Below are 21,728 nucleotides of genomic sequence, written 5' to 3' on the forward strand. Positions count from 1 at the left end.
AGATGCAGAGTGACTGCCCAAAGTCACACACCAGGCAAATGGCATGCTTGAAAAATTACTATATATTCTTCATGGAGCCTCGATGACCAAGACAGATGCTTATCATAGTCTTTATAGTTTATGCCATCTCTCCCTTACTTAAGGGAGGTTAGTCAAGAAATGCAAAATGAAGTTTGGGTTTTACTATCCACATGGCATTAATCATTATTTGCCTGGTCATATCCCAATTCACAAAAGCGAGAAAGTATGAATAGTCACCAGAAGATCTAGTTGAAAGAGACCTCAAGTATAAGCATATCTGTATATTAAATAGGAGGAGTAGTTGTAATATTTATATTTAATATTTATTATTAGATGCAATGCATTTTATTAAGCATTTGGGAGAGTACAACAGAAACATAAGACACATTTCCTGCCCCTAAGGAACTCTCAGTCTATATCTGTCAAGTCAGTGTGTGCAGAGCACTGTACTTAACATGTAGGAGAGTTCAGTTCAGTCGAATTGGTATGCACAATCCCTGCCCATAAAGAGCTTAACTATAAGCAGGGGTTTGTAATGTGAAGCAGAGGGAAACAGGATGGTCTAGTGGAAAGAGGCAGGCCTGGGAGTCAGAGGACCTGGATTCTAATCCTGGCTCCACCACTTACCTGCTGCATGACCTTGGGCAAGTCACTTAACTTCTCTGGGTGTCAGTTCCCTCTACTGTAAAATGAAGATTAAGACTGTGAGCCCACGTAGGACAACCTAATTACCTTGTACCTTCCCCAGTGCCTAGAATGGTGCTTGGCACATAGTAAGCGCTTAACAAATACCATCATTATTATTATTCATTTCTCTGTGCCTTAAATCCCTCATCTGGAGAATGGGTATTCAATACCAGTTCTCCCTCCTACTTAGGCTGTGAATGCAACTTGATGATGTTATATCTACCCCAGCACTTAGTAAAGTGCTTGGTGCATAGTAAGCACTTAACAAATACCACAGTTACTGTCATTGTTGTAATATTTTTAATATGAACAAGTTATATAGCATGACACCTGAGCTTGATTGCAGAACTCTGTCATTTTATATTTCAGATTGTAATTAAACCAAGCTCCCTGAGTAGGATGAAGACCATTTTTACACAGGAGATTTTTACTGAACAGGTACTCTCCTTTATTCTTGAGTATCTCTTTTACCCTTTTACAGTACTATGTGGCTTGTTTGGTCGATATTGGTGGTAATTTTCTGTTGGGCCATATTGACCGCAAGTCGGGAATCTTGATTGATTTGAACTGGAATATGAAACACTTCATTGAAATTTTACTGCAGAATTTCATAAAATAAAATGTCAACTCCAAAATCATCGTTTGGAATGGTTTTTCATTTTGCCTTTTATATAGACAAAATGGCAAAATAAAATTGGGAATCTATCAAAATAGAATATTGATAACTGAAGTTGATTACTGAAATGCTTGGAAAAAGAAATCATTCAGCCATTTGGCAGGAGGTGGGGGGTAATATTTCATAGTTGCTTGAATTCGATGGACTGTCTTATTAGAGGCCTGTTAACTCTTTTTAAGGAAAATCAACACTTGAATGAAAGAAAATGCCTTCCTGAATGTTCTATCATTCTTTTTTTAATCACACTCCATCTGATTTTCTGATTTCTCTGAAACTTAGGTGGTTTGCTTCATTGTTTCATCTCTTGGAAAGAATATTCTATTTAAAGTAGACCTCATGTAAAGCCACATTATGCATCCCAGGGTCGGTTTTAAATGGGCCACTTTCCCATTATGTGGAACTGCAAGGGGTGACCCTGATGTCAGGTTAAACAAAGTTGACAGATTTTTCTGTTTTTATTGATGGTAAAATGCCCTGTTTTGTTAGCTGGCTAATGATAGGGGTCTTGGCACCTAGCACTTTTAGTAGCAAATAAGTCCATTAGGAATGGATAATGTCCCCAAAGAGAGAAGGTAAAATTGCTGTGGAATTGTTTCCTCATGTATGCGTTCTGCCTGGCCTGTGGCCATGCATGATTTACAGCAGTTACCTTGGGTTGCAAATGGGCTCCATTCATTCAGTCGTATTTATTGAGACTTACTTTGTGCAGAGCACCATACTAAGTGCCTGGAAAGTACAATTCGGCAACAGTTCTCCACTCTCTAAGCAGTTTTCCTAGACTTGGGGGATTCTGTAAAGCCAAAGAGAAAGGCCGAAGGTTTGGGGTTTGTAGGGTTAGAGTTTATGGAAAAGTCTGATGTGACCTCTGATAATCAATTTTGCCTCCTGGCATGAGGGTTATTATTATTAATAATGATAATGGTACATGTTAAGCGCTCATTATGTGCCAAGCACTGTTGTAAGCACTGGGTAGATACACATTAAGTGGTTTGGACACAGGTTCATCCTGATGTGGTGCTACCCATGTTGCACCCTTAATTTAGAAGACCCTGGGTTCTAATTCTGTCTCTGCCACTTGTCTACTGTGTGACCTTGGATAAGTCACTCACCTCTGTGCCTCACTTACCTCATCTGTAAAATGGAGATTAAGACCAAACCCTGTGTGGGACATGGACTGTGTTCAACCTGATTAACATGTATCTATCCCAGTGCTTAGATCAGGGCGTGACACACAGTAAGCACTTAGCAGATGCCATTAATAAGAAAAAGGAAAAAAAAAGTTGGCAGTGCATCATGGAGAAGCAGCATGGCTCAGTGGAAAGAGCCCAGGCCTGGGAGTCGGGGACCTGGGTTCTAATCCCCGCTCTACTACCTGTCTGCCGAGTGATCTTGGGCAAGTCACAGTTCAATTCTCCGTGCCTGAGATCCGTCATCTAAAAAATGGGGATTCAATACCTGGTCTACCACCTACTGAAACTGTGAACCCCATGTGGGACCTGTTGATCTTTTATTTATCCCAGGGCTTAGAGGGCTACTTGACACTTAACCTTCATTCATTCATCCAATGATATTGATTGAGCACTTAATGTGTGCAGAGCACTGTACTAAGCTCGTGGGAGAGTACAATATAACAGTAAAGAGATACATTCCTTGCCCATGATGAGTTTACAGTCTAGAGGATGAGCTTACATACAAGTTATTATCATTATTATTATTATCTGATGTTGGCTCTGCTAACATCAGTTTTGTCTTTAGGGTTCATTATAATTACATTGGGAAGGTACTTAGCATAGAGCTATCTTTTGCAGGTATGGAACAAAACAAAAATGTATTTTGCAGAATTCTCTACAAATCATTCTTATCCATGCAGATCTCTCCCCTGAGAGTGTAATCTCAGTTGCTTGTCGACTAACTGGGGAAAGTCACAAAAAGTCATACATTTTCATTTGCATAAAGAATAGCCTACAAGATGCTTGGTTCTTGTTTCTATCTTTTGACCCCATGATTAACAGTTTTGTATATTTCCCACTGAATCATAGATTAAACTTTTAAAAAATCTTGTCTCGCTGTTGTATTTACGTGTGCAGCCTCAGCCTTAATGCCAGTATCTTCAAGGAGATCTTGAGGATCAATTTCCATTATTGATTATCTGTTGCCAAATTATACTTTCCAAGCGCTTAGTACAGTGCTCTGCACACAGTAAGCGCTCAGTAAATGTGATTGAATGAATGAATATTCCTGCCCTTCTTGATTAGGAGAAGCAGGAAAATTAATTTATTGTCAATTCCTTGTTTCCTTTGTAACTGAAGCATTTTTAAGTGTGGGAAATATTAGACATGTCCTAAACTGGAGACCATTCTGCTCATGAAATCTAGGCTTGTAATTTTTCGTGCTTTTGAATGACTCCTTTAGAACAGTTATTGCATTATATATTTAAGTAATCTACAAAATTCTATAGCAATGATAAACACTCTAAGCATTGTTTCCTGCATGTGGACATTTAATTCTTCGGTTAATTCATAGTGACACTTTCTGTCTCATGGGATTGTCAGGTAGTATCATGAAGTTTTGCCAATGGATCCAGGTTTCACGTGCTTCTCTGGTTGTGAACAGAAGACGCCACAGTTACCTGCACCATTCTCAAAGGAGTTTCTAAAATAATATATTTATTTTCATGATTCATTCCTGAAGATCCCATCATACCTGATTTACCTTGGCATTTACTTTCCAACCAGTCAGTCAGTAGAATTGTAATGCACCCGAAGACTCCTGGGCAGTTGGAGAGAGGACAGTAGAGGCCAAAGTTATAATCTCTGCCACCAAGGAATTGATGTTCTAATGGAATCTGAAGTTTGCCTTCCTCCTGTATGGAAAAATCAACTCTAAATGGGAAGGCAGTCATCAGATGTTTCCTAAACACTCTGAGAGTGGCATAGTGGATAGAGCAAGGGCCTGGAAGTCAGAAAGGGTCATGGGTTCTAATCCCAGCTCTGTCACCTGTCTGCTGTGTGACGGTGGGTAAGTCACTTCACTTCTCTGTGCCAGTTCTCTCATCTGTAAAACGAGGTTTGAGACAATGAGTCCCAAGTGGGATAGGGACTATGCCCAACCCAGTTTGCTTGTATCCACCCAAATGCTTAGTTCAGTGCCTGGCAAACAGTAAGCACTTAACAAATGTTACTATTATTTATTTCCCTTGAACGAAAATGATTTGGGACCTTTTCCTTCAGGTTGTCACAGCCCATGCGGTTCGAGTTCCTGTAACGAGCAACTTGAGTGCCAACATCATTGGATTTTTGCCCATTCACTGTATTTACCAACTTCTCAGAAGCCGATCCTTCACCAAGCACAAAGTATCTATAAAGGTATAATTCTGTTTCAGAACTTTGCAAAGCAGTTAAACTTTTGTTCCATCAGTGTTTTCTGCCATTTTAAATTATTCGAGCTTGCCTTATGTACTTCTGCCCAAATACATTTCTTAAATGTCATTGATCAGGTTTGAGATTCATCGGCAAGAAGTCTTAGGCTACGGTAGCGGAAAACATGAGGTATCGGTATGAAGGTGTAGTAGAAAAGTCATTGGGAAAGACTTCCTAGACTCCTTCAGATATTGCACAAGACCATGTGCATTTCTGTCCTTGGTTTTGTAAATAATGGGTTTATAAACCTACTGATTTTTAACTGTCCAGCAGACTAATTATGGGTTTAGTTGCTCTTTGATTTTGAACATTCCATCTGTGAACTAGCATTAAATCATTTTTTCCTTTGTGATAAGAGCGTATAGGAATATTCTCAAAAGTGAAAAATGGTGTCCTCGTGGGTGGGGGTAAATATGTCCTTGTAAAAATGAAGTGAAAAGCAGTTGTAAAAGATTCAGGCACTTGGTTTCTGAGTGAGAGCTCTGTATCTTTTTCGTATTCATTCAACTGTATTTATTGAGCGCTTACTGTGTGCAGCGCACTGTACTGAGCGCTTGGAAAGTACAGTTTGGCAACAGGTAGAGACAATCCCTACCCAGCAATGGGCTCACAGCCACTGCTCGGGCTTACATTGAGATGGTCTTGATTCTAAATGCAGATTGGGGTTAGTATCATAAACATTCCTGGAAACAGAATAAATATACTGTCCTCTGGAAGGATTGGAAATGAAGAAAATATTAGTTTTGGACCTGAGGTACCCCCTCTGGTAGAATAGGATTTGTCATTTTGTTTACATATAGCTGTGAGCTAGCACAGGACCTGGGTTCTAATTCCAGTTGTGCCACTTACCCGCTGTGTGACCTTGGGCAAGTCGCTTCATTTCTCTGTGCCTCAGATGCCTCATTTGTAAAATGGAGATTAAGACTGAAAGTCCCATGTGGGACAGGGATTGTGTCCAACCTGATCTGCTTGTATCCACCCCAGCGCTTAGAGTTCAGTGCTTAGAAGAGTGCTCAGCACATAGTAAGTGCTTAAATACTATAATTGTTATTATTACAGTGCCTGGAACATAGTAAGGGCTTAACAAATACCACAATTAATTATTAAGAAAATTCCTTTGCTCTGTTTTATGATGTTAAAAAAGTACTGAAAGACCAATAATCATCTTTATGAATACCAGGGTTCTTATTTCTAGATTTAGGGTAAAAGGATGATTTTATTCATAAAGCAAGCTGTCTGGACTAATTTTCCCTGAAGAATTCAATTGAGATCTATCCATAAATTTGAAATTAAACAGAAAGTCTGGAATTTTATCACTTTTATTTTTCTTTCTTTTGTGATTTCAATTGACTATGCTTATCACTTGCTTTTTAAGGATTGGATATATAGGCAGCTGTGTGAAACTTCCACTCCACTTCATCCTCAGTTACTTCCTCTTATTGATGTCTACATAAATTCTGTGCTTACTCCTGCATCTAAATCTAACCCAGAAGCCACAAATCAACCAGTCACAGAGCAGGAAATATTGAATGTTTTTCAAGGACTCACTGGAGTAAGACCTGTTTTTGTTTTGTTTTTAATACTAGTCTCTTTAGAAAATGTCTTTTCTCTTTTTCTGGTAACTTCATTTGGAGTACTTTCTTCTTACCTTTTTTTGCTTTGTTTATAGGTGAGGGGGGAAAGGGAGGCTGGGAAGAAGAAGGGGTAACAGTTGGCTTCTGGTGATAGAGAATTCGGTGCACGGAGTAAATTTTCTCTAACTGCCTCTATACTTAGAATGTGGGAGCCAGCCCGCTAAGTAGCTCGGATGTCAGTATCCAAAAACCAAAGCATATTTGTAAGATTTATCAATTATATTAGGAAGTACTAGAGTAATAATTATGGTACATGTTACGTGCTTATGTGTCAAGCACTGTTCTAAGTGCTGGAAGCAGTACGGCTTAGTGGATAGAACCCCGGCCTGGGAGTCAGAAGGACCTGAGTTCTTATACTAGCTCTGCTACATGTCTGCTGTGTGACCTTGGGCAAGTCATTTAATTTATCTGGGCCTCAGTTACCTCATCTTTAAAATGGGGATTAAGAGTGAGAGCCCTATGTGGAACAGGGACTGTGTCCAACCTGATTAACTTTTGTCTACCGTAGCACTTAGAACAGTGCCTGGAACATAGTAAGCGCTTTACAAGTACCATTAATGTTGATATTATTGTTATTAGAGCATAATTTTTGGCGGGGGGGATTTTTGATTTCGCCTACAGGGAGACAGCACTCGCCTCAATCAACGTTACAGTATCACAGCCCAACTTTTGGTACTCTACTATGTTCTGTCTTACGAAGAAGCCCTCCTGGCAAACACAAAGACTCTCGGTATGAACGCGTATTTTGCAAGATGTGCCTTATTATGTTGAAGCTTTTAATGATTAACCACGTGTCTACAGATGTTGAATTTGCTCATCTCAAGCACGAGTAGCATTGTAGAATGGAAATCCTGGGGAAAAAAAATCCCAAAATACAGGAATAAATCTGGTCTTATATCTAGTTCTCTATTTTAAAAAGGCCCTTGGAAGAGGTGCGTTAGTTTTAAAATTCCATTAAATTCACATTTGAATAGGTCTTTTTAGTATTGCCATTTCAAATAACATCAGGGGGTCAAATTTTCCTAGTAGTCGTCAGCACAAATGTAGAATGTTTTTCTGTAACCAAAAAAGAAAGAAATCAATTCACATCTATTTTAGACTGAATGACTAAATGTCTATAATTTTGCATGTCTTTTGAATATTTTAAACTATCAAATGGCTTCATTAAACAGTTACAGGCAGTGAGTTTATCATGCAGGGACATTTCTTTTGGTATTGTTTGAGGGGGAGGGACATGTAGGCACAGCTGAGTGATTTCTTCTTTCTGAAAAGCTGCTAATTTAAATCCATTTTCAGTGTTAGGCCCATCAGCTCTCTTAGTTTCTCTGAAAAATTGCGTTACAAGCATAATGTGAGTTTTGCTGCTGCTGCCTCTTTCTGCAGTAACATCCAGCATTCTCCCGAACACACCTTATACGTGCGAGTGTAGCTGACATAGTGTGATAGCCACATGTCCAAACCAGAACTCCTCATTGCATCCAAAGTCCTCCCTCCCTCTGACTTTCCTATCACTATGGACAGCACCGCCAACCTCCTGGTCTCACAAGCCTGGAACCTTGGCATTATCCTCAAGTCATCTCTCTCATCCAACCCACACATTCAATCTGTCCCGAAATCCTGCCGGTTTTAGCTTCGCAGCATCTCTAGAATCAACCTTTCCTCTCCATTCAGACTGCTACCATGTTGATCAAAGCAGTCGTCATTTTCAACCGTGACTACTGTGTCAGCCTCCTCCATGACCTTCCTACATCCAATCTCTCCCCACTCCAGTCCGTACACTTACTCTCCACACCTAATTCTGCCGCCCAGATCATTTTTCTTGAATAAACATTCAGGCCACGTCTCCCCACTCCTTAAAAACTTCCAACAATTGCCCAGCTGACCACCCCATTCAAGAGAAACTCCTCTTCCTTGGCTTTAAGACACTCAATCAGCTCTCTCTCTCCTTCCCCACCTCACTGCAACCCAACCTGCTCACTCAGTTGCTCTGACACCAACCTGTTCACTGTACATCCATCTCATCTATCTCACCACTGACTCCTTGCCCACCTTCTCCCTTAGGGTTAGAACTCCCTCTCCCTTCATAGCCATCAGGCCTCCACTCTCCCCACCTTTGAATAACCTCTTAAAATCACTTCTCCTTGAGGGGCCTTCCCAAACAAAGCCCCTTATTTTCACTATCCACTGACCCCTCTGCATCAGCTATTAACTCGGTTTTATACCCCTTAAACCTTTTGATACCTCATCCCCACAATACTTGTGTAAATATTCTTCTGCTCTACTATTCCCCCATCCTTAATCAGTTTTAATGTCTGTCTCTCTCTGTAAATTGTAAGCAGCTTGTGGGCAGGGATTGTGTTTACCAACTGTGTTGGACTTTACCAAGGGCCTAGTACAGTGCTCTGAACACTGTAAGCGCTCAATAAATACCATTGATTGATGTTTGGGTGACTGTTTATGGCACTGAGAGTTCCTCTCCATCTTTATCTTTGACTGACAGCTGCCATGCAGAGAAAACCCAAATCGTACTCTTCGTCTCTGATGGACCAGATTCCGATCAAATTTCTTATTAGACAAGCCCAAGGTCTACAGCAGGAGTTGGGAGGTACTGGTTTTATCTTTAACTGTTAACATACGTTTACGCGTAGCTCTAAAGAAAAGCTAGGGGATATTCTGAGGCATTTTATACTTTTTGAATATAATCTAGAGGTTTAATTGAATTCTGTAAAATATGTGCAGTTGAGATCTAAGAGATTTGTATTTGAGCTCCTTTTTCATACACAGTTTTTTCATGTATCAAAGAAGGGAAGAATTTAAAATATGACTCGTGTTTTTTGGTGTTTCACATATTTATCCTTGGAACTCTCGTGTGAGATTAGGAAGCAAATATCCCCAATTCATAGAAGTGGAAATAGACTCAGAGCAGTTATGTGATTTGAATGATGACTGAGTCTCTGAGCCCATACTAAAATTGAGATCTCCTGTCTCCCGTGCTATGGCTTGTTCTTGGAGGACGTGCTACTTCTCTGAGTATTATAACTTAGTAGGGCTTTATTGGAGAAAAGTGATGGATCACTGAAAATAGTGTTTTGGAGTAGGTTGAAAACAGTCCGTTTCGACTGGGACGCGGCATACTAAAATATGGGTCTTAAATTGCTGATGCCTAAATCTGAAAGTGTTAATATCAAACCAGAATTTCTCAAGCAGTAAGATGATTCGATAGCTTATGTAGCTAGAAAGGTTGTCTCCCTGTGTCCATAGCACTGGGCTTAGAGTATAGCAGTTCTCCTATAAACATCCTTGGGCTGTGTTCCCGACGAACCTCGTGTTACAGAAAACTCACCTTTCGGTATTCAGATCATGTCCGATGCTCTGCACGTGCACAGAATGGTTTCTTCTGATACCTCGTTGTGTTGTCGGTAGGACCTGCCGTAATTCCTCAGCAGTGTTTAATTTCAAGCATCATGAAAAATTGGGCCAGCAAGGTGGTGGCTCCCAAGGGGCCTGTTTTCTTTCCACTGTCACTGTAAAAGCGAAGGTCCCTGAGGCAGCCTCATTAGGGTGCAGGCTTGGCAAGAACCAGCATAGGAAGAAGGGAGGACAACAGCTAGGCAGAGGAGTGTGTGTATAATGCATGCATTCTTCCATGCTAATAATAATAAAATAATGATGGTATTTGTTAAGTGCTTACTATGTGTCTAGCACTGGGGTAGATAGAAGCTAATCAGGTTGGACAGAGTCCCTGTCCCACATAGGGCTCACAGTCTTAATCCCCATTTTACAGTTGAGGGAACTGAGGCACAGAGAAATAAAACCACTTGCCCAGAATCACACAGCAGACACGTGACGGAACCAGGATTAGAACCCAGGTCCTTCTGACTCCCAGGCCCGTGCTCTATCCACTAGGCCATGCTGCTTGTACATGCCCCGGAAGGACACATAGCTGTGCGTTCTTCCGGTCGCAACGGTCGGGCGCTTACCATCAGCAGGAAAGAGATTTGGAATCCTCTACCTTCCTCTAGAGAGTCTTACAGCAGTGGCATTTTATCAGGGCGAAACTGCAGGAACCCTCCTTCTCAAATCTGGCCTTTCGGATGCGATGACTGCTAGTTTGGATCAGGGGGAGGAAATGGATACTGGTAGGAGCGGAATACAGTGCCCCTGTGTCCCCTGAGAAAGTTTGAGGGGCAGGAGAGGGAGAGGGATGGGATGAAGCTGAGAGGTGGGCAGAAAGGGAAAGAGGGAAAAGGAAGCAAGAGGACTTGAAGAGAAATGGGGAAATGACAGACAGAAGGGATGGGGAAGTGAATGGGGGAGAGGCTGTGAGGCAGTTAGAAGAGGACAAGAGAAGAACAAAGGATGACAACATTAGATAAAGGCAGGAAGGAATAACAAGTGGAGGAAGAAAAGATAAACAAACAGGGAGAATGAGGAGAGGCACACAGTGGAGAGAAGAGGGATATAGATTGCAAAGAGCCGGCATACAGTCAGAGAGAGCTACTTAAGAGATATACAAAGAAAAGTCCAATAGAAGAGTTAAGGGCTCTGAGGGAGAAGAAAAATGGAAGAGAGGAGGAGAGGGGGAGAGATTTCCAGGGAGAGTGGGGAAAAAAAATGGACAGGGTACTGAAGAGCAAGAAAAGTGCACTCCTTAGAAGTGTTCAAATCAAAGACAAAATATCTGTTACCGTCTCTTACCGCCAAATGACTCCTACATTTTTGTACAGTGCTTACCAGATCGTTGTTTTTTTTTTTAAATGGCATTTAAGTGCTTTCTGTGTACCAAGCACTATACTAAGCACTGGACCAGATACAAGGCAGTCAGGTTGGAACGAACAAGTCGGATATTATTATTATTATTATTATTTATATATTATATTATTATATTATGTAATATAATATTGTTATTGTTATTTTGGAAAAGTGGAAAAAGGATGAGTTTGGAAGTCAGAGGACCTGGATTCTAATACCAGCTCTAATACTTGTTTGCTGCGTGACTTTGGGCAAGTCACTTAACTTCTCCGGGTCTCAGTTTTCTCAACAGGAAAATGGGGATTCAATACTGTTCTCCCTTCGTCTTAAACTGTGAGCCCCAACTGGGACAGGGACTCCATCCAGCCTGATTAACTTGTATCTACCCCAGCGCTAAGAACAGTAAGAGCTTAACAAATACCGTAATTTACTAGTATTCATTATTATTATAAAATCCTGTGTGATTTAAGATATGACAATTCTAATGTATTTTGCTTTTTCAAGGGTTACATTCTGCTTTGTTGCGTCTCCTTGCAACCAACTACCCACATTTGTGTATTGTGGATGACTGGATCTGTGAAGAGGAAATCACAGGGACAGATGCTCTGTTACGGCGGATGCTTCTGACCAACACTACTAAAAACCACTCTCCTAAACAGCTACAAGAAGGTGTAGTAAGGTGGTACCTCCTGTTGTGTTCACTCCAGAAGCCTAGTGAGATTCTGACTTGATTTTTTTTTTCCCCTCTGTAGCATTTGCAGGGCTCCAAGTCAACCATACACAGGTGATGCAGATTTTAGAACATTTGACATTACTCTCTGCCAGTGAGTTGATACCTTATGCAGAGGTATTAACATCAAACATGAATCAGTTGCTGAATTCAGGGGTTCCCCGGAGAATTCTCCAGACCATTAATAAACTTTGGATGGTTCTTAATACTGTGATGCCTAGAAGGTAATTTCATTTGACTTTTACTTTGGTTGTAAGCAGAGTGTTTAAATATTCAGTAGTGGCATTCTGGGTTGCCCAATTCTCACCTTTAATTTTCTTTTCTTAATTTTCTTACTTATCTAAACTAAAATATTATGTGTCCTAAGACTTTATCAATTGATAAGAATAAAATGAACTGTATTATATCACGAGCAGATATTTTAAAAAGGTTATTTGGCATTCAAGAATGGTCCCTAGTTGACATGTATTTATTGCTGATTGCTAAGACTGAATAGTGGATTCACACTGGAGTTAGATTATGTACTTTTTCGTCTATTTTGATGTCTACTGTCAAGATGGTAGCCCATATTTTTTTAAAAAAACGAAAGACAAGTAAGTTTAGAATCCACATTGTTGCACTAACCTATATTGAGATTTTTGAATATTAACCAGGGAGGTAATTTTTTCCTCTACTTAATGAAGGGTTTTAGTATTATTTTTATAGAATGTAGGTTTGGGTTTCTTTTGCTGAGGATGAAGTAATAGAGAGAGTTTGATTTGTTTACCTGACAGGCTTTGGGTGATGACTGTTAATGCACTGCAGCCTTCAGTGAAATTATTACGTCCGCAGAAATACACCCAGAATGACCTTATGATCGATCCTCTCATTGTCCTAAGGTGTGATTCAAGGGTTCACAGGTAAGGTCATGTGGGGTTCATTTCTGTCAAAAGAGTGCTCTCTTATGAAGCATAGGGTGTGGGGTTTTTTCAAGGTTTGAAAAGTTTTAGTTTAGGTCACAGTCCTTATCTGCGTTTTTGGAGAAAAGATAACTTTGACAGCGCTGCCATTTTTAATGTCTCATAGCCTGATACATCTGGGCAAGTTTAGCAGTTGCTAAGCACTTTAGAAGTCAGAAGGAATCCTGAAAAGCCATCAAGCAATCAATAGGGGGTATTTACTGAGCACCTACTGTGTGCAGAATACTGTCGATTTCATCTCGTGTGGTTCTCTGAGAACAGGAAGGCCAAATGGTCATTTCCTTCTTCATTAGAAACCCTTTAGATATTTGAAATCAGCGGGTTGTTTTTCCCCCAGATTTCCCTACTTTTACTCATATGACCTATTTTCTATTCTTTTAATCATGTTTATTGATCACCTCCGGTTCCTCTTCAGTTTCTCATTTTTCTTTTTCCAGTGTACTTGCAATCAATTAATGACATTTATTGAGTGCTTACTGTGTGCAGAGCACTATAGTAAGCGCCTGGAAGAGCACAATACAGTAGTCTATAGTCATGCACCTGCCTACAAGGAGCTTTCACTCCAGTTATCTCATTTTTCCTTGCCACATTCCTCTGACTTTGAAAAAGAGGAGCATCATAGTCTCTTCCTCTGGCTTAGAGTTCCCTTCCCACTTCAAATCTGCAAGACTACTGGTCTCCATATCTTTGAAATCCTTCTGAAATCCCTCCTTCCTTAGGAGGCCTTTGGTGATGATAATATTTACTAAGTTCTTACTATGTGCCAAACATTGTACAAGATAATCAGGTCAGACATGGTCCCTTTCCCACCTGGCCCTCAGCCTAAATAGGAGGGAGAACAGGTGTTGAATCCCCATTTTACAGATGAGGAAGCTGAGACATAGAAAAGTTAAGCGACTTGCCCAAAATCACACATCAGGCAAAAGTGGCAGAGCTGGTTTTAGAACCTACGTCCTCTGACTCCCAGGCCTGTGCTCTTTCCACTAGGCCATGCTGCTTTCTAACATTTATCCATATTTGAATTCTCTTCTTCCTCCTCTCTGGAATTAATTTGGTAACTCTCTCCCTGTTAGATGGGAAGCCTTAAGGGAGTCTCTTGTGTGCCCAGCAGTGTCATGCCACTTGTATTTTCAGTCATTTCTACCTCATCAGTCACCAAATTCAAAAGACAACTTTGTATCATGTACACTGATTAAGGAGTTGTAGTGGGAGAAGCTTCGTTGCCCTGTTGAGCTTTCTCTAATTCTGTCTGTCAGGTTTTTATCTAGTTTATACCCATTTCTTTGTGTGCAATGTAGGTGCCCCCCTCTGATGGACATCACTCTGCACATGCTAAATGGATATCTTCTTGCATCAAAAGCCTACCTCAGTTCCCACCTGAAGGAAACGGCAGAACAGGATATTCGACCATCTCAGAATAATACAGTTGGTTTAGCGGGACAGGCTGATGCCCCAGAAGTTACCAGAGAGGAATTGAAAAATGCACTACTGGCTGCTCAGGTAATTCGGATTCAATGCCCGAGAACTTGAAAGGCATGAATTTAGACTCTGTTTCAATAAGCTATTTTGTTTTCTGCAAAGGCACCAGAGTTGACTTATTCCTTGGGTCAGGTTATATTTAAATGACATGGATATTGATGGTGATGATGGACCCCCTCGTTGTAAATCATGAATGTGTCTTCGTTCGGTTTCAAAGACTTTGGCACTGAGAATCTGTACGAAAGAATTGTTTAGAGCACTGTTGGTTTATGCCGTGCTGTTCGCCCTCTGGGGAAAGGAACCCAAGTAGCAAGTAGGTGGGCAAGGATGCAGCATAATTAGTAGTGCGCAGAATAACTGTCTGGGCAAAAGCCATTTTGGGCCAAAGTGGCCGGAGTTTAGCGTTGATGAAACTCCATTAATATCTGAGACCAGCAGATGGTTGGTTGTGATAGTCTCCATAGCCAGATGTGAATGGCTGAATTCTGTGGTATAGTTTCTATTGAAGGACACAAGCTGGATTCTGCCTAGATTCTCTCTTGCTGGAGAGAACGTGAGCTAATGAGCAGATTGGTTTTTGAAAGGCTCAGAAGGAAGAAGCAGTATGGCAAAAGCTCCATGATTAGTCTCTAAGCAGTAGAAAATCTAACATGTTCTGTGGGCAGAGCAACTTGTTTGAGGCCTTGGAGCAGAGCTTCCAGATGTGGGCCCTGGTGTCATCAGCAAACAGATAAATATTCAGTTCCCTCGAATGTTCCTTTTTTTAAAAAAAAATAAAAATATTTGTTAAGCACTTACCGTGTGCTAAGCACTGTTCTAAACACTGAGATAGACACGTGGTAATCAGGTTGGACCGAGTCCATGACCTTTATGCGGCTCACAGTCGAAATCTCCATTTTACAGATGAGGAAACTGAGGCACAGAGAAGTGAAATTACTTGCCCAAGGCCAAACACAGCAGATAAGTGGCAGAGAGCTGGGAGTAGAACCCAGGTCCTCTGAGTCGCAGGCCCGTGCTCTTTCCCCTAAGCCACGCTGCTTCTCCTCCTGGATTGGTAGTCCACACAGAAGGTGAACGGCCTAGTATGTGGAAATCTCCAAAACGAATGTGGAAGCTTCAAACTCCTGCGTGGAAATTAAGCAGGGGTTCTTCTGCTCCAACTTGGAGATTTATCTTTGGCCAAAGGGAGCCTTCTTGGGCCCCGAAGAGTAGTTTGGCTCTACGGGTTAGAAATGTGCCTCTTAAAAAAATCACATTTCTGTTTCTTCTAACACATAAATATCTCTAGTTCTGGTGAATAACGTTTGCCCGGGTATATAGTGATCAAAAAAAATTCATTGAGATTAAGAATGGTGTTTCATCTTCCTAATACTCTGTTATGTGATTTTTTTTCTTTTGCAGGACAGTGCAGCGGTCCAGATTCTTTTAGAAATTTGCCTACCTACTGAAGAAGAGAAAGCTAAGGGTATCAATCCAGACAGCCTGCTAAAGACTGTTCAAAGTGCTATTGCTAGTAATCCTCAGAATAAGGGGATAGTGGAAGGAGAGGACAGTCTGCTCTGTAATCTTCGAGAAGTTCAGTGCCTCATCTGTTGCCTACTGCACCAGATGTACATTGCCGATCCCAACATTGCTAAACTTGTTCATTTTCAGGTCTGTTTTCAAATGATCGCCTTTATTCTCATTCTTTATTCCAGCTGGAATAGGTAGACGTGGAAAAAGGTGAAGCAGTCTCCCTTTTTAAATCCCTTTCTGGGACTTCATTTGCTCTGTATGGCAAAACCCCAATGCTTTGTAAATACAACCAATCTCTTCTCCTTAATGTAACTGCACTGGAAATGCTTCAATGCATTTAATGGAATGTAATAATCTAAACTGCTTTTAAAAGAAAAAATAGATGCCATATTGGTAGTTAGGCCACCAGTTTTATTGCTTTGATTTTTCTGCATCTGATTTTTCGTTTCCGTCCTTGTCGTAACAGGGTTACCCAAGTGAACTTTTGCCATTGACAGTGGCAGGCATTCCCTCCATGCATATCTGTCTCGATTTCATCCCCGAACTTATTGCTCAGCCTGAACTTGAAAAACAGGTAATGAACATGCTGAAGCTGTGAAGAAATCTGATGAGAATTTTGATTCATCTTCCACCTCTTTGTGGTTAGATTGTTCTCTCCGCTTTAGAATTGCATTTTGCAAATATTTATTGCTCTTTAGATACATTTAATGTTTGGAAATTTGTCTTTCAGATATTTGCTATCCAGTTGCTCTCTTACTTATGTATCCAGTACGCATTACCTAAGTCACTTAGTGTGGCTCGTTTAGCTATCAACGTCATGGGGACGTTGCTAACAGGTACGTAGCCATAAAGAGACAGTATTTAAATATGCAAAGTAAAATTGTGGCCATCCGGGCCACCTCTTCCAAAGAAATTGATGACACTTGCATAAGAGATAAGGAAAAATTGACCATAGGTGTCCATTATCCTATGCACACAGTAAGCACTCAAAAAATACAATTGAATGAATGAATTATCCAAGGAATTGCCAGATTCTTTACAGAATGAGAATGGAAACCCCCTTAACAAAGTTTGTTGCATTTAAAAATGACTAACTCTACAGCCGCAAATGCACATGCATGTCAGATGTATTGACAATTCATCACACAAATGCAGTAACTTCAGTTTTTTGTAATTCTCTTGTTTATTAAGCACTTAATAGTTGCTAAGCACTGGAATAAATCAAAGATAATCAGATCAGACACAGCCTCTATCCCACACAGGGCTCAGAGTCTAGGAGGCATGGCCTTCCTTGATTAATAACAGCAACAATAATAATGATAATAATAATGGTATTTAAGCACCTACTATGTGCATTGTTCTTGTCTGTCTGTCTCCCCCGATTAGACCGTAAGCCCGTCAAACGGCAGGGACTGTCTCTATCTGTTGCCGACTTGTTCATCCCAAGCGCTTAGTACAGTGCTCTGCACATAGTAAGCACTCAATAAATACTATTGAATGAAAATCAGGTAAAACCTGAAAATCTTCTTGCTGTGGCCTACTAACCCCACCATGAATCTTGATATCACTTGACTGATGAATCTGTGAGTTTATGAGCTTCAGCCCTGTCTCCAACCCCTCCTTTTCCTGCTATTCTAGTTGGTTTCAGAAAGTTTCTAGAGTCCAAACAGGCTGGTGTTTGGATAAGGGGGCTACTGCAGCCTCTTTGCATAATAATAATAATGTTGGTATTTGTTAAGCGCTTACTATGTGCCGAGCACTGTTCTAAGCGCTGGGGTAGACACAGGGGAATCAGGATGTCCCACGTGGGGCTCACAGTCTTAATCCCCATTTTACAGATGAGGTAACTGAGGCACAGAGAAGTTAAGTGACTTGCCCATGGTCACACAGCTGACAAGTGGCAGAGCTGGGATTCAAACTCATGAATCCTAGTTGCATGGCCTAGTGAATAGAGCGCAGGCCTGGAAGTCAGGAGGAAAGGGGTTCTAATCCCGGTTTTACCACTTGTCTGCTATGTGACTTCAGGCAAGTCACTTCTCTGGACCTCAGTTACCTCATCTGTAAAATGGGGATTGAGACTGTGAGCCCCTCGTGGAACAGTCCAATTTGCTTATATCCACCCGAGAGCTTAGTTCAGTGCCTGGCATATAGTAAGTAGTTAACAAATGCCGTTATTATCATTATTATTATCTGCAATTGTGCAGTCCCCCACGTCAGGAGGGTTCAGTCAGTTCTCTGATAACCCAGGGGTGGTGTTCCTGCAGAACTTCACGTTCATATAAACTCACTTATTACACCTTGACCGACACCACATTCATATACAGAACTCTTCTGCAAAACCACATCCTTCCTCATACAGTCTGCTGTGTGTTGTGGGAAGGATATTTCCTAATTATTTAACAGCGTTCTAGCCAAAACATGTATAGAATACCCACTTTAAAGAAGAACCGACTGTATGTCCAGGGACATACAGAGAAACAGCAGTTGGTCATCATTATTATTTTCAGGCTTGTGTTAAACTATTAAAATAATGACTAGTAATAAATCCCTCTACTACTTACCTGGGAAATGGAACAGATTTCTGTAGGACTCAAATTAAGAGTGGATTTTGAAAATGTTTTGAACTACCCACTGGTTCTGTCTGGGTTGAATTGGCGGGTTTTTTGAGAAAATTGCATATAGGAAAATGTAGGATTTGTTAGGAATCCCTTTCATGACCTGAAAATGGAACAGGGAGTGATGTTTTCTGTGTACTCTAAGATGACTTTTTATTTACCGTTTCCTCAGTTCAAGTGTGTTGTACAATATCCCCAATTCATGTAATGTAAATTACACTGTATTATGAAAGCAGTGAGTGGCATTCATTTTTTATGGTATTTGTTAAGTGCTTACCTTGGGCCAGACACTGTTCTAAGCACTGGGGTAGATGCAAGATAGGTTGGACACAGTCCATGTCCCACATGGGGCTCATTGTCTCAATTTCACAGCTGAGGTAACTGAGGCACGGAGAAGTGAAATGACTTGTCCAAGGTCACCCAGCAGACAAGTGGCAGAGCTGGGATTAGAACCCAGGTCCTTCTGACTCCTAGGCCCATGCTCCAAAAGGAGATTGACATACTATTGCAGTGACTTTCTAAATACCTGATCTTCTACCCACCATCAAGGACAGTACCTCGAAGGAATAAGGAAGTTCCAATACTGTTTTTCTATTGCCTTTGTTTCAGTCATTAATATCTAGTGCTGGAATAAATAGCGCAGGAACCATTTCTCGTTTAAAAATCTCCATTTGTTTTATGTCACCAGTTTTAACGCAGACTAAGCGGTATGCCTTTTTCATGCCAACTCTGCCAAGTTTGGTGTCCTTCTGCCAAGCATTTCCTCCTCTGTACGAAGACATTATGTCCCTGTTGATACAGATCGGGCAGATCTGTGCCTCTGATGTGGCCACTCAGACGAGAGACATCGATCCCATTATTACACGTGAGCCAGCATAATTTTTTTAAAAATCGATATATGTTACTTCCTAAATCTTAGATGGTATTTATCTGGGTTTCTCTTCCTTGGACTTTTTTCCCCTTGTATTCCTTTAGGTCTTCAACAATTAAAGGAAAAGCCAAGTGGATGGTCTGGACTTTGTAAAGATTCAACTTATAAAAATGGAACTCGAGACATAGGCAGCATGGACCCTGATGTGCAGCTCTGCCAGTGTATTGAAAGTACAATAATTGAAATAATTAACATGAGTTTTAGTGGAGTTTAAAGAAAAGGGATGAAAGCGGAGCGGTCTACAGCATGTACCTAACGTGAATCTGCATACTGCAATAATTGTTCGATTGGATGGGAACAGATCCTGGAATTTCTAAAGACTCATCACAAAACTGTTAAACCCAAGTCTGCAGGGGATCATACTTAGAGAATTCTGCCTACTTTGGAGTGAAAGTTTATATGGCTGTAACTTGCTGGTGTATTTGTCTAGTGGCCGTCGTTTAATTGAGCTCATTTTTACTGAGAGTCTGTCTCAAAACCTGCGGAGCAGAAGTGAGCGCAGCTTTGTTATTTTGTTTTGAAGTAAAGGAGCGTAGACTACTGTCCCCTTCTTTCAGTACTACTTAAAACCCATCATTTCAGCAGCACTGTGTTTTAGCTTTGGACAAAGTACTACAGTGATGACAGAGAGAATGAGGAGTCAAGGGAAAGAGAAGACCTTCAGGGAGAATCGGGTTTAATTTTTTTTTTTTAAAAGAGCAGCAGTAATCCAGACATGTTTATTTTACAAATGAATAAAAGGGGGATATTTAATTTATTAACAATATGGAGAAGATTCAAAAGGATAAATGTTTTATCACTTGTGGTTTCAAATGAAGATTTTAAAGATGCCGAGAATTTGTGTTGACTACTGTTGATGTCTGAAGCCAAATGTCTGAGATGAAATAATTTGGAATCCTATCATATTGAAACGGCTCTTTGCAAAGCAGAATGTGAAAGAATCATGCAGTCTTTTAGAAGTTTATTTTTATAAGATTAAATCACTAAAATCTATAATATATCTAAGCAATAGAGCAATAAAACCCCCTTGAATAAAAAGATGTCTTGATTTTCTTAGGGTGATGATGATTCTTACTTTGACTAGGCCACAGTTTATCCATGATAGGCTCAGGAAAATTGCTGGTGGAAATTCAGCCTTGCTGAGTGATTGCACTCCCTTGTTAAATGGCTGAAAATTTGCATTCAAAATAAGCCCTTACTCCTCTTCATTTTTTATTCAGAGAAAGAATATTACTTTCCCTGTTGTCTTGGTATTGCTGGGTATCATACTTTGCCCCACGGAACTGAACTTTTTACACTCATCGAAGAAAGAATATTAAGCAACCCATATTTACCTTTAGCCTAGCGAAATACATTTAAAAGTAGAATTGGGCTAACGATAGGAGAGGAAAATCAGAAAATTTAATTCTAGCTCTAACACTGTTGAACAGCTACCTAACCTCTCTGTCTCATTTTTCCTTTTTAAATGAGATGATGACCCTACCTCATAGGGACTTTTTAGGAATAGTCTGTAGTATTTTAAGAGCCTATGAAATGCAAAGTAGCTTACTCGCAAATATTTACAACTTTAAGTCGAAGTTACATTTTTAAAAAATAGTTCTTCGGGGGGTGGGTATTTAAATTTTTAAAATTGCCACTCCCAGAGTATTCATATTCTATATTCAGCCAGTACAACGTAGAACTACTGCTGCTATTTGTTTTTTTAAACTATGGCCTTCAAATCGTTCGTTTCTGTATGAAAACTGCCCCCGCCCAGTATTTGGTATTTCATTCTTCTCAGTGAGTTTCAGAAACGAAAGGTAACGCATTACTAAAATAACTCCAACTGAGTAGACGTTTCAGGATCATGTCAGTAGTCGATTGGACCCGACCTTGAAATGTTAATTGCAGGTGCAGTTTTTCATTAGATTGGTGATGTCAGATATTTAAATACAGTGGTAAATTTTCTTCTTTTTTTTTTTTTCAGTTAAGGTAACATTTGAGTCCGTGTATTTTTTTTTTAATTTAAGCAAAACCAGATGTATGGAACTATTTTGAATATTGATTCATAAAGATCCATGTTTTTGGTGAGTGGATTTTGTTGGTTTTTTTCCCTACGGACTGGGCTTTGGGGGCGAGTTCAGGAATCCTACGTCGGAACAGTAGGGGTCAGGGGAGCATTATCGGAGATGGGCCTGCCAAAGAGTGATTATACCTAGGGATTTAATAAAGTAATTAAAAAATGGAGACAGTCCCATCTATTTGATCCTTTTGAAGCAATCTTTTCCCACCTAGCCCTTACTTTCTCTACTGTACCCACTTCAGCTTTTT

General features: G+C 40.4%; 1 protein-coding gene across 1 annotated transcript in view; it reads left to right on the plus strand.

The window, feature by feature from the left end:
* Positions 1 to 21,493, plus strand: part of INTS2 (integrator complex subunit 2) — a 41,061-nt gene extending 19,568 nt beyond the window's left edge. Inside the window, exons 12-25 of the mRNA XM_029082138.2 lie at positions 1,078 to 1,146; positions 4,615 to 4,749; positions 6,179 to 6,355; positions 7,059 to 7,167; positions 8,938 to 9,042; positions 11,694 to 11,858; positions 11,942 to 12,143; positions 12,693 to 12,818; positions 14,177 to 14,378; positions 15,759 to 16,010; positions 16,339 to 16,446; positions 16,603 to 16,708; positions 19,176 to 19,352; positions 19,463 to 21,493. Of these exons, the coding sequence (XP_028937971.1) occupies positions 1,078 to 1,146; positions 4,615 to 4,749; positions 6,179 to 6,355; positions 7,059 to 7,167; positions 8,938 to 9,042; positions 11,694 to 11,858; positions 11,942 to 12,143; positions 12,693 to 12,818; positions 14,177 to 14,378; positions 15,759 to 16,010; positions 16,339 to 16,446; positions 16,603 to 16,708; positions 19,176 to 19,352; positions 19,463 to 19,632 (2,103 nt within the window). The 3' untranslated portion in view covers positions 19,633 to 21,493. The remainder of the gene's footprint in view (positions 1 to 1,077; positions 1,147 to 4,614; positions 4,750 to 6,178; positions 6,356 to 7,058; positions 7,168 to 8,937; positions 9,043 to 11,693; positions 11,859 to 11,941; positions 12,144 to 12,692; positions 12,819 to 14,176; positions 14,379 to 15,758; positions 16,011 to 16,338; positions 16,447 to 16,602; positions 16,709 to 19,175; positions 19,353 to 19,462) is intronic.
* Positions 21,494 to 21,728: the final 235 nt, after the last annotated feature.

This window comes from Ornithorhynchus anatinus, chromosome 17, assembly GCF_004115215.2.
Source record: "Ornithorhynchus anatinus isolate Pmale09 chromosome 17, mOrnAna1.pri.v4, whole genome shotgun sequence".
NCBI lineage: Eukaryota > Metazoa > Chordata > Mammalia > Monotremata > Ornithorhynchidae > Ornithorhynchus > Ornithorhynchus anatinus.